This window comes from Monodon monoceros, unplaced genomic scaffold, assembly GCF_005190385.1.
Source record: "Monodon monoceros isolate NGI ecotype Baffin Bay Population unplaced genomic scaffold, NGI_Narwhal_1 Super_Scaffold_6, whole genome shotgun sequence".
Taxonomy (NCBI): domain Eukaryota; kingdom Metazoa; phylum Chordata; class Mammalia; order Artiodactyla; family Monodontidae; genus Monodon; species Monodon monoceros.
The window spans coordinates 453158-465398 of NW_021703783.1; the positions used below are offsets into that span (position 1 = coordinate 453158).

At 43.3% G+C, this 12241-nt stretch overlaps 1 protein-coding gene across 5 annotated transcripts in view; it reads right to left on the minus strand.

Annotated features, from left to right (window-relative positions):
- Window positions 1-12241, minus strand: part of BCL2L13 (BCL2 like 13) — a 65360-nt gene that overhangs the window by 49678 nt on the left and 3441 nt on the right. For all 5 annotated transcript variants that reach the window (XR_003791091.1, XR_003791090.1, XM_029205237.1 and 2 more), the window contains exon 2: window positions 4325-4495. Coding sequence is in view for 3 of the 5 variants with exons in the window: in XM_029205237.1 (XP_029061070.1) it covers window positions 4325-4445 (121 nt within the window). In the remaining 2 variants the exon portion in view is untranslated. The remainder of the gene's footprint in view (window positions 1-4324; window positions 4496-12241) is intronic.

Sequence of the window (12241 nt, forward strand, 5' to 3'; positions counted from 1 at the left end):
TTAGGTGTAAGGTTAGGTTGTTTGAGGTTTTTCTTGTTTCTTGAGGTAGGACTGTATTGCTATAAACTTCCCTCTTAGAACTGCTTTTGCTGCATCCCATAGGTTTTGGGTAGTTGTGTTTTCATTGTCATTTGTTTCTAGGTATTTTTTTGATTTCCCCTTTGATTTCTTCAGTGATCTCCTGGTTATTTAGTAGTGTATTGTTTAGCCTCCATGTGTTTGTATTTTTTACAGTTTTTTTCCTGTAACTGATATCTACTCTCATAGCATTGTGGTTGGAAAAGATCTTGATACGATTTCAGCTTTATTAAATTTACCAAGGCTTGATCTGTGACCCAAGACATGGTCTATCCTGGAGAATGTTCCATGAGCACTTGAGAAGAAAGTGTATTCTGCTGTTTTTGGATGGAATGTCCTATAAATATCAATTAAGTCCATCTTGTTTAATGTGTCATTTAAAGTTTGTGTCTCCTTATTTATTTTCATTTTGGATGATCTGTCCATTGGTGAAGGTGGGGAGTTAAAGTCCCCTACTATTATCGTGTTACTGTCCATTTCCCCCTTTATGGCTGTTAGCATTTGCCTTACGTATTGAGGTGCTCCTGTGTTGGGTGCATAAGTATTTACAATTGTTAAATCTTCTTCTTGGATCGATCCCTTGATCATTTGTAGTGTCCTTCTTTGTCTCTTGTAATAGTCTTTATTTTAAAGTCTATTTTGTCTGACATGAGAATTACTACTCCAGCTTTCTTTTGATTTCCATGTGCATGGAGTATCTTTTTTTTTCCATCTCCTCACTTTCAGTCTGTATGTGTCCCTAGGTTTGAAGTGGGTCTCTTGTAGACAGCTTATATATGGGTCTTGTTTCCGTATCCATTCCACCAGTCTATGTCTTTTGGTTGGAGCATTTAATCCATTTACATTTAAGGTAATTATCAATATTATGTTCCTATTGCCATTTTCTTAACTGTTTTGGGTTTGTTTTTATAGGTCTTTTCCTTCTCTTGTTTTTCCTGCCTAGAGAAGTTCCTTTCCCATTTGTTTTAAAGCTGGTTTGGTGGTGCTGAATTCTCTTAACTTTTGCTTATCTGTAAAGGTTTTAATTTCTCCATTGAATCTGAATGAGATCCTTCCTGGGTAGAGTAATCTTGGTTGTAGGTCTTTCCCTTTCATCACTTTAAATATGTCCTGCCACTTCCTTCTGGCTTGCAGAGTTTCTGCTGAAAGATCCCCTGTTAACCTTATGGGGATTCCCTTGTATGTTATTTGTTGCTTTTCCCTTGCTGCTTTTAATATTTTTTCTTTGTATTTAATTTTTGATAGTTTGATTAATATGTGTCTCCGTGTGTTTCTCTTTGGATTTATCCTGTATGGTACTCTCTGTGCTTCCTGGACTTGACTATGTCCTTTCCCACGTTAGGGAAGTTTTCAACTATAATGTCTTCAAATATTTTCTGAGGCGCTTTCTTCTCCTCCTCTTCTTCTGGACCCCTATAATTCGAATGTTGGTGCGTCTAATGTTGTCCTGAGGTCTCTGAGACTGCCTTCAATTCCTTTCATTCTTTTTTCTTTATTCTGCTCCCTGGCAGTTATTTCCACCACTTTATCTTACAGCTCACTTATCCGTTCTTCTGCCTCAGTTATTGTGTTATTGATTCCTTCTAGAGTATTTATAATTTCAGTAATTGTGTTGTTCATCACTGTTTGTTTGCTCTTTAGTTCTTCTAGATCCTTGTTAAATTTTTCTTGTATTTTCTGCATTCTGTTTCTGAGATTTTGGATCATCTTTACTATCATTACTCTGAATTATTTTTCAGGTAGGTTGCCTATTTCATCTTCATTTATTTGGTCTTGTAGGTTTTTAACCTTGCTCCTTCGTCTGTAACATATTTTTTTGTCATTTCTTTTTTTTTTTTTTTTTTTTGATGATTGGTGCTGTATTCCTGTCCTACTGGTTGTTTGGCCTGAAACATCCAGCACTGGAGTTTGCAGGCAGTTGGATAGAGCTGGGTCTTGGTGCTGAGATGAGGACCTCCAGGAGGCCTCACTCCGACTGATATTCCCTGGGGTCTGAGGTTCTCTGTTAGTCCAGAGGTTTGGACTTGGAGCTCCCACCACAGGAGCTTGGGCCTGATATCCGGCCTGGGAACCAAGATCCTACAAGCTGCATGGCACAGAAAAAAAAAAAAAAAAAGAAAGAAAAAAAGACAAAAAGGAGCAGTACAATATCAAAAAATAAAAAACAAAATAAAATTAATAAGATAAAAAATGTATTAGGACAAATAAAACTATAATTGAAACAACTGCAATAAGGTAAAATAAAACCACAGCAGAAAAAAGAAAGAAAAAAAAAGTACCTTGGCCTTGGGGGGGTAGTTTAGGCGGGGCGTGAAACTTAGGCAGGGCTGGGGTTTAGGGTAGGGTGGGACTTAGGTGGGGGGGGGGGGGGTGAGCATGGGGCGGAGCCTAGGCAGGGTGACCTTCAGTGTGGGGCGGGGCCTCTGCTTAGGACCTGCCCAGAAGGGGAGAGGCAGCACGTGGAAAGGAGGGCCTCTGGAGTGTGGGGTTCTGGAGTCTGGAGGTAGGGCCCTGAGTGAGCATGTGTGGGTGGGGCTTAGGCCCAGCACATTGGAGGGGGTCTCGGGGGGTCTCTGAGTGTAGAGGTGGGGCCCTGGCTGGGGGTGCAGGGGCGGGGCTTGGGCTCTGCATGGCAGGAGGGAGGCTCCGAGGGCAGAGGATTAGGCCTGGAGCCCAACAGGCTCCCCAGTGCCTGAGTAGACAGGGAAAGTGCTGGCCCCGTTCCCATCCATTCCTTCACACCCCTCCCCCACCGTCTCCCCCAGGGTCTCCCCAGTCGCTGCTGGACCCCTAACTGTGGGTGGGTCCCGCTGGGTGTAGGAACTCCTCCCCTCCCCCAGCCGCCCCTCAGGGGTGCCGGTCCTGGAGGTCTGGACTTTACTTTTGCTCCCCCTTCCCTGCCTCCCACTCCCTCAGGACCCGCGTGGCTGGAGGGGGCCTGGGTGGGCAGAGGATCAGGCTGGGGACCTCACCAGCTTCCCAGGGGCCCAAGTGGACAGGGGAAACCTGGCCATGCCCCCTTTTGATCCTCTGCCCTCCCAATGGTTCCCCAATTTCCCCCTTCGGGCGTGGGATCCCTTCCCCTCCCCCAGCCACCCCTCAGGGGCTCCTGTCCCATCCGGCCTCCACTTCTCCTCCCCCTTCACTCCCCCTACGCCCACGTCCTCCCCAGTCGCTGGGGGTTCCTCTCGTCCCCTTAGGTGTCCGTGGTCCCCCACTGGTGCCTGGTAGGTGCCCTAGTTGTGAGGAGACATGAATTCCGTGTCGTCCTAGTACCAACACTACCCATTCTTGAGCTAAAACAGCAGCAAATAAATAAGAACTACCTCCATGGCTGTAGTAAAAATCTATGGATAAGAATATTTAAGATGATGATGTTGCATCTTAACGAAGAAGATTAATTCAGCCTCTAGTAACTGTTTTAAGCTTCGTTTGGCAAATTATTTAAAGAAGGACATATACAACTCCGTGATACAAAGAACTGCGCTAAAAACTCTCTAAGTCTGATCAACTGTTTACATCTAATATCCCTATTACTATATATAAAATAAACAACAAGGACCTACTGTATAGCACAGGGAACTCTACTCCATATTTTGTGATAACCTATAAGGTAAAAGAATCTGAAAAAAAAAAGATATATATGTACATATATATAATTGAATCACTTTGCATACACCTGAAACTAACACAAGATTGTAAATCAACTATACTTCAATTAAAAAAAAACCCTAATAGCCTTGAAAAAAGGTAATTTGAGGAACTTAACTGTGTTATAAACTTTAAAAATAATTATATAATTCTAATCTATGGCTTGCTAAGTATGAAATCTCTAAAGGCAGATGGGTTTCTGTTTATTTACATTTTTCCCTGTACCAATGGCAATCATTTAAAATATGGAGCTCTTGGGAATTCCCTGGCGGTCCAGTGGTTAGGACTCCAGGCTTCCACTTAGGGTCCATGGGTTCAATCCCTGGTCAGGGAACTAAGATCCCGCAAGCCGCATGGTACGGCCAAAAAATAAATAAATAAAATAAAATATCGAGCTCTTAAAAAACATGAAAAGTCATGCTTGTGGGAATGGATGAGGGGATGGGAAGGGATGGAGTGGCTCTTATTCTTTAAGAGCCTATTAGTATTATTCAATCTTATAACCAGAGCTATAAGTTACTTAGATACATATAATTTTGCACACATGAAGTAATTATTACTACTTAATACAACCACCACAAGCCAAAGATAATACCTTGGGGTGAGGAAAGATGTTGCTCCTGCAGCTTCTCCAGAGAGAGGAGTCCCAAGTAGCTGAGGACAACATACTTTGTTTCATAGTGAAATCCTAGAGGCACAGTAGTAGAGGACGCCATGGGGTCGGCTGGCAGAGCTCCGGAAAGGTCTACTTACAGATGTGTAAAACCTAAAAACATAAAAGTATTTTTTCAGTTTGAAGTTTATTACAGGGGCTTCCCTGGAGAGACAGTAGTTAAGCATCCACCTGCCAATGCAAGAGACATGGGTTTGAGCCCTGGTCCAGGAAGATCCCACATGCCGTGGAGCAACTGAGCCCATGCGCCACAAATACTGAGCCTGTGCTCTAGAGCTCGCGAGCCACAACTACTGAGCCCACGTGCCACAACTCCTGAAGCCCGCACGCCTAGAGCCCATGGTCTGCAACAAGAGAAGTCACCACAACGAAGAGTAGCCCCTGCTCACCGCAACTAGAGAAAGCCCATGCATAGCAACGAAGACCCAACACAGCCAAAAATAAAGTAAAAATAAATAAACGTATAAAAAAGAAAATAAAGTTTATTACATGCCAGTACATTTTCCCATTGACTCCAACTATTCAACTAAATACCAAAATAAATATTTCTTGGCCTTTTTTTCCTCAGTAATCTTTAAAAAACATAATTCAATTTATTGACAAGTAGGAATTTATTTATTCGGATATCAGATCAAAAGCAAATTTCTGGGCTCCCCTCATGAGGCAGTAGTTAAGAATCCGCCTGCCAACGCAGGGGACATGGGTTCGAGCCCTGGTCCGGGAAGATCCCACACGCTGCGGAACAGCTAAGCCCGTGCACCACAACTACTGAGCCTGCGCTCTAGAGCCCGTGAGCCACAACTACTGAAGGCCACGCGCCTAGAGCCCGTGCTCCTGAACAAGAAGCCACTGCAATGAGAAGCCCACGCACCGCAACGAAGAGTAGCCCCTGCTCGCCACAACTAGAGAGCGCCCACACAGCAACAAAGACCCAACGCAGCCAAAAATAATAAATAAAAATAATAAAGTTCCCTTAAAAAAAAAAAGCAAATTTCCCTTTCTACCTCTCCCTAGTTACTCTATTTTCACCTATGTGGCAAAAACACTAGCTCTGCCCTCTCTTTACCTTCCCCCCAGAGCCAGCATATGTTCTCTTATTTCTTTTACTAATAAAGCCTACTAAATTTCAGCTACGTCCATGGCCACACAGCTGCAAACAACATTTCCCTGTTTCCTTTACAGCTTCGTGTGCTACAATATTAGCCTGAGCCTGAGGACGAAGAGCAGAAGTTACATGTGCCACGTGGTGGTGGTGGGGGTCTCTCCTTGAAGACTTCCTCTTTCCTCCTCTCTGGGTTTGAAATGTGCATATGGCAGACACCTCACTCTGACATGCAAACAAGGACACCACTCCAGGGGACAGCACAAGACAGAAGGGACCTGGGTCCCTGAATGACCCCGTGGAGCAGAGCTGCCCTGCCCGCCTTGACCACTAGCCTCTGACTCCTATTCAAGCCACTTTATTCTGAATCTCTTCAATAGGTACTTTAACTTGTACCCTAATCAATGCAAGTAAAATTCACTTCTCCATGTGGACTTAACAGCTGTTTTACATACCATGTATCCCCCTTTTTAAAAGACATACTCTCTTAGCAACTTTCAAATATGCAAGGCAGAATTATATACTATAGTCACCAGACTGTACATTACATCCCCAGGACTTATTTATTTCACAATCAGAAGTTTGTATCTTTTGACCCCTACTACGTACCTTAATAGTTGTTTCAAACCAAAATGTCTTATTAAGAAGTTTCCAAATAATTGTTTTCTACTGAAAACAACGATACAGACTGTTTTAAGATCTTAAGAAATACCCGTGCATTGGGCACAAAGGCTTAAGATCAATCGCCTGCCCTCAGGAGTTTTCTATCAAGTAGAGGAAAACAAAAGCATAGAAACACATAAGAACAATAAAATTCTGTGATACGAGTCAGTATACATGAGTGGGAGAGGCAACCCAAAACAAGGAACAGGTAATTCTCTTGAGAGAAAGAAAAAAGAAGTGGAGGGCTTCCCTCGTGGCACAGTGGTTAAGAATCTGCCTGCCAATGCAGGGGACACGGGTTCGAGCCCTGGTCTGGGAAGATCCCACATGCTGCAGAGCACCTAAGCCCGTGCGCCACAACTACTGAGCATGCGCTCTAGAGTCTGCGAGCCACAACTACTGAGCCCATGTGCTGCAACTACTGAAGCCTGCACACCTAGAGCACGTGCTCCACAACAAGAGAAGCCACTGCAATGAGAAGCCCGCACATTGCAACGAAGAATAGGCCCCGCTCGCTGCAACTAGAGAAAGCCCGCACACAGCAACAAAGACCCAACACAGCCAAAAATAAATAAATAAAATAAATAATTTTTTTTTAAAAAAGTGGAAATCAGGAAAGGCTTTATAAGGTAAAATCTGAGCAGATCTTGGAACGTGAGTGATTAGTCACCAACTGAACCAGCTGGGGAATGGGACGACGTGAACTTTAGATGTCAAGTAGACCCGGAAAAGGCACAGAAATGTTCTGGAACAGCAGGGAACAACACAAAAATTACCCACTTGACATGGCAAAGTCCTATGATACAAGGAGGATGGGGCTCAGCAGTAGTCAGCATGTGGCCTGCCTCGTATGCTACAGGATGCTTGGCAGCTCGGGTTTTATCCTGTAAGCTGGAAAATTATTTTAACCATGTCCATTAACGAACCCCCAGAACTGTATGCAAATTCTGTGTGCATGAGCATTTTTTCTGGAGGGAAAAAAAACACTCAATTTCTTTCGGTAGCCTCTCAGATTAGATCATGATGCAAAAAAACGCTAGGAACTCTGTAGAACACCAGTAGGAATCACTGAAGGGTTTTGAGCAAGAGAAGCACATGAACAGATTATATTCTAGAAAAATCATCCTGGAGGCAGTGTGGAAGCCAGAACGGAGACTGGAGGCAAGGACACAAGTTAGGGTAATACTGGAAAAACCTGAACAGGAGCGTATGAAGGCACGACCCAGAGCAGGAACACAGGGAAGGAGAAGGGGACACAGGGAAAACTTGCAGAGTTCGAAGATCTGTGAACCAACTCAACGGCAGTCACCAGGCAGCTGTACAGAACGTGGCGCTGCTCCTACTGCCCAAGTCACACAGTACAGCAAGAGCTGCTTGGGGGAGACGATGACAAGTTCACTTGGGGGCGTACTGAGCTGTAGAATGCCCACAGCCGGCAAGGTGGAAATGAACAAAACGCTAGACATACAGGCCTTCAACTCAGAACGAGGTCTGCACTGGAGATAGAAAGCTGTGGCCTGCGCAGAGGCGGGTCTACAGCATCACCTACGGAGAGTGGACGGAGAGCAGCGACGTCCAAGGGGAGGAAGCGCCAAAGTTTCCAGGAGGTGGGAGAAGGGGTGGCTGGGTTTGAAAAAGCATATTCATGCTTGGAAAAGCAAACATTACCTACTGTTTTCAGATTATAAGGTATAGAAAATAAATCTGAGTAAACTTTCAATCTTCTTTGTATCACTGACTCTCAGTGAGAGGATGGGAGGGAAGAATCACATACCCCCCGCCCCAACCCCGAGCACCACCAGAAGACGAGCCAGAGATTTTTATTTATCAAAGGGAAAAAGGGTTTTTAAAAAACATGTTGAGAAACACTGGTTTAATCTGAAAAAGAAACCCAATTAGAATTCAAGGCAAAACTACCATTTCAGGGCTAGCCAAAAAGATGAGAAGCTGGCAGAGGAGCCCGCTAAGGTCTGCAGTGGACAGGCAGAAAGGCATAAAGGGGACAGGAGGGTGTGCTCAGAGTCGGGGGAGGTGCTTCGGGAAGAAGGCAGTACAAACAACACACCAAAAAAAATGCAACGTCAAGATGATGTCCCCGACAGGATGGGCTAATCTGACTGGCAGGGCAACGGCAGAGGCCAGGGACGTGATGAGCCAATGGAGGACTTCCCTGGTGATGCAGTGGTTAAGAATCCACCTGCCAATGCAGGGGACACGGGTTCGAGCCTGGTCTGGGAAGATCCCCCGTGCACCACAACTACTGAGCCCGAGTTCTAGAGCCCACAAGCCACAACTACTGAGCCCATGTGCCACAACTACTGAGCCCAAGCGCCTAGAGCCTGTGCTCCACAACAAGAGAAGCCACCTCAATGAGAAGCCCACGCACGGAAACAAAGAGTAGCCCTCGCTCGCCACAACTAGAGAAAGCCCGTGTGCAGCAACGAAGACCCAATGCAGCCAAAAAATAAAATATAAATTAATTAAAAATAAAAAAGAAGAAATGAGCAGAAAAGAAAAAAAAGAGTGAATGGAAAGTGAATCAGTAGAGAAAATGGGTTTTAGTCTATTCTTTCATGGTTTGAAGGGAAGACGAGAATGGAGGCTGGGGAGAGAGACAAAGGGTCTGAGAGTTCATTAATTTTGTTTTGTTTTATATACAATGAAAGAGACTTAAGCACGTTTACATTCAGTGGAGGAGCCAATGAGATATAAATAGAGAGCAAGGAATAAATGATTAAGTTCCAAAAGAGAGGAGAAAAGAGCAAATCAGTAACAAAATTTAACAAAGTCTCAGAATTTTTTGGTAACAGGAAAAAAGAAGTACTCATCTTCTGAATAATGCTTTATATTTTAAATATATTTTAAATATGTTTTATATTTTAAAAAATTGATGTTCTAGAATTTGTTATAATCAAATTTCCTGTATTTATCCATGCACCCCAATGTTGGCTGCGTACTATTTACAGTAGCCAAGACATGGAAACAACCTAAATGTCCACTGATAGATGAATGGATAAAGAAGATGTGGTGGCAATAATGCCATCTGCAGCAATATGGATGGACCTAGAGGTTATCATACTAAGCGAAGTAAGTCAGACAGAGAAAGACAAATACCGTATATCACTTACACGTGGAATCAAAAACAGGACACAAATGAACCCATCTATGACTCATAAACATAGAAAACAGACTTGTGGTTGCCAAGGGTGAGGGGGGTGGGGGAGGGATGGATTGGGAGCTTGGGGTTAGGAGATGCACACTATAATATCAAGGATGGATAAACAACAAGGTCCTACTGTAGACCACAGGGAACTACATACAATTTCCTGTGATAAACCATAATGGAAAAGAATATGAAAAAGAATGTATATGTGTGTGTGTATATACATATATATACGTATAGCGATCACTTTGCTGTACAGCAGAAATTAACACAACATTGGGAATTCCTTGGCGGTCCAGTGGTTAGGACTCGGCGCTTTCACTGCCGTGGCCCAGGTTCAATCCCTGGGTTGGGGAATTAAGATCCCACAAGCCTCGCAGCCAAAAAAAAAAAAAAAAAAAAGAAAAAGAAATTTACATAACATGTAAATCAACTATATTTCAATAAAACAAAATTTTTAAAAAATTTCTTGTATTTATCAAAAATCCGTATCTCTTAAGATACTTTTAGTTACACACCAACCCAGATGCTACAGACAAAGCACAGTTTACTAAGTATCCAAACTGGATTTTTAACCTAGTGCTCTTCAAATTTTCTTACAAATCCCTATCTACTAACCATAAATACCATCTTTTTTTCCTTAAATTTTATTTATTTATTTTTTTTGGCCGTGTTGGGTCTTCATTGCTACACACTGGCTTTCTCTAGTTGCGGCGAGCGGGGGCTACTCTTCATTGCAGTGGCTTCTCTTGTTGCGGAGCACAGGCTTCAGTAGTTGTGGCACGTGGGCTTAGCTGCTCCGTGGCATGTGGGATCTTCCCAGACCAGGGCTCGAACCCGTGTCCCCTGCACTGGCAGGCGGATTGTTAACCACTGAGCCACCAGGGAAGCCCCATAAATGCCATTTTAATCATGGATTTCATAATTCTCCACTATAAAGTCCTCAGCTCTAGTACACATGTTACTATTCATACGTCCACACAGTTGGTGACTGCTTCCATGACACTCAACCATTCTCAATGACTCACACTAATGGAGAAGCTGACCATACATACTTCCATCATTTAAGTTTAGTGCATGGTCTTTAGGCTTCAAATTTGTCTCTGACGTTCCAGTCATAAACAAACCAGACCCGCAGGGTAAAACATCCTTCCAACTCCTCTAACTTCACCTGAGCTGCCAGTTTATAGCAGCGAAGCAGCTCGTTCAGGCCTGTGTTTAGGTGATGGGGCAGGCAGACCTCAGAAACACTACTATGTGCCTACAACACAGGGAATATAGACAGTATTTTATAATAGCTATAAATGAACTATAACCTTTAAAAAGTGTGAATCACTATGCTGTACAACTGTAACATACAACATTGTACATCAACTATACTTCAATTAAAAATAAATAAACAGAAAGAAATGCTATCACAGGTCTCGTGCGTTTGTATTAAATTACAATTTCTCAAAGGCACTGAAAATATGCCAAGTGTGAACTCTGCAGCACTGCTGCAGGGTATTCTGGGGAGAGAGGGCATCACTCCCTCTGCATACTCGGTGGCGACTAATCTGCATACTGCACAAAGAGCTCGTGCACTTCTGTAAGGTATCGTAAATAAATCACCTCTGCACGAGACCTCTATTTCTGAAGCACTTTTCCACGTGTTGTCACAGTAATCCTCCACACCAGAAGGAAAAGGTAACAGTCTCAACTTTATTGATGGAGAAACAAGAATAGACAATTTATTTGCCCAAAATCGTAACAGCTAGTTAACAGTGCAACCACTTGGTTGAGTACATCCTCTTCCGTTCCGAACTCTTAAGCCTTAACTGTATTCATTCAATACACATCTCCTGCAAGCCAGGCAATGTGCTGGGTGAGAGGAACACAGAGGTGGAAACACTAACACTAATGATAACAGGAAAAAATGGTAGAAAAACAAGGCAATTTCCCAAATATCAGACACCCACAATACCAAAAGAAGCAAATTTGTCAATTTTCAGAACGGGACAGGGGGGCACAAAGGAAAAAGACAGGTTAAAGCAAAAGTAAATACGATCTGAGACCACCACCCAGAGCTTTCCTGGAAGCAGGGGGCCAGGCTCAGGCCCACCCCACTACTTACTCACCAACCAGAGGACATTTCATGCCTAAGACAGCTCAAGCTTCCTTTTAAATGATGAAAAAGACATAGCTACTTTTACTCTTTAAATTTTATCTAGAACCCTATAGAATTCAAATTAGGTATAAGTGTTCTTGGTATCAAGAAGTGATTAAATACAAGAGTGATCTTCAATATAAAAGCTCCTGCTTTTTACACAATTCTAACAACCTACTGAACACAGTTGTGTTGCCCAGCTGTTTCTTTCTCTGCCTTACACCTTTAATTTGCTCTTCTCTCAAGTTACAGGTAGCTGTCAGCCAGATGGACAGCCTGAGGAAGCTTTGGGTAACTTAATCCTGTGTTTATACATACATTTGGTGGCATCTCCAAAATATCCATGATCCTTCAGTAACAAATGTAATATCCACAATCTTACAATAAATCGTCTTTTTTTAAAACCAGATTTCTATTATGAGTACCAGTGCAAATCCCAGGATGTTAATAGATAGTACTGTGGGAATTAGGCACATTTTATGAATGGTAACCAGAAGTTATACAGCAACTATTAAATTCTACTTTAAATTCTTATGAAAAGCAAATTTGCAGCAACATGAGTTTTTTGTAGTTGTTTCCCAACCTTGTCTGATCATAATCATCTTGGAGGCTATTAAAAACAAATTTCTAGGGCTTCCCTGGTGGCGCAGTGGTTGAGAGTCCGCCTGCCGATGCAGGGGACACGGGTTCATGCCCCGGTCAGGGAGGATCCCACATGCCGCGGAGCGGCTGGGCCCGTGAGCCATGGCCGCTGAGCCTGCACGT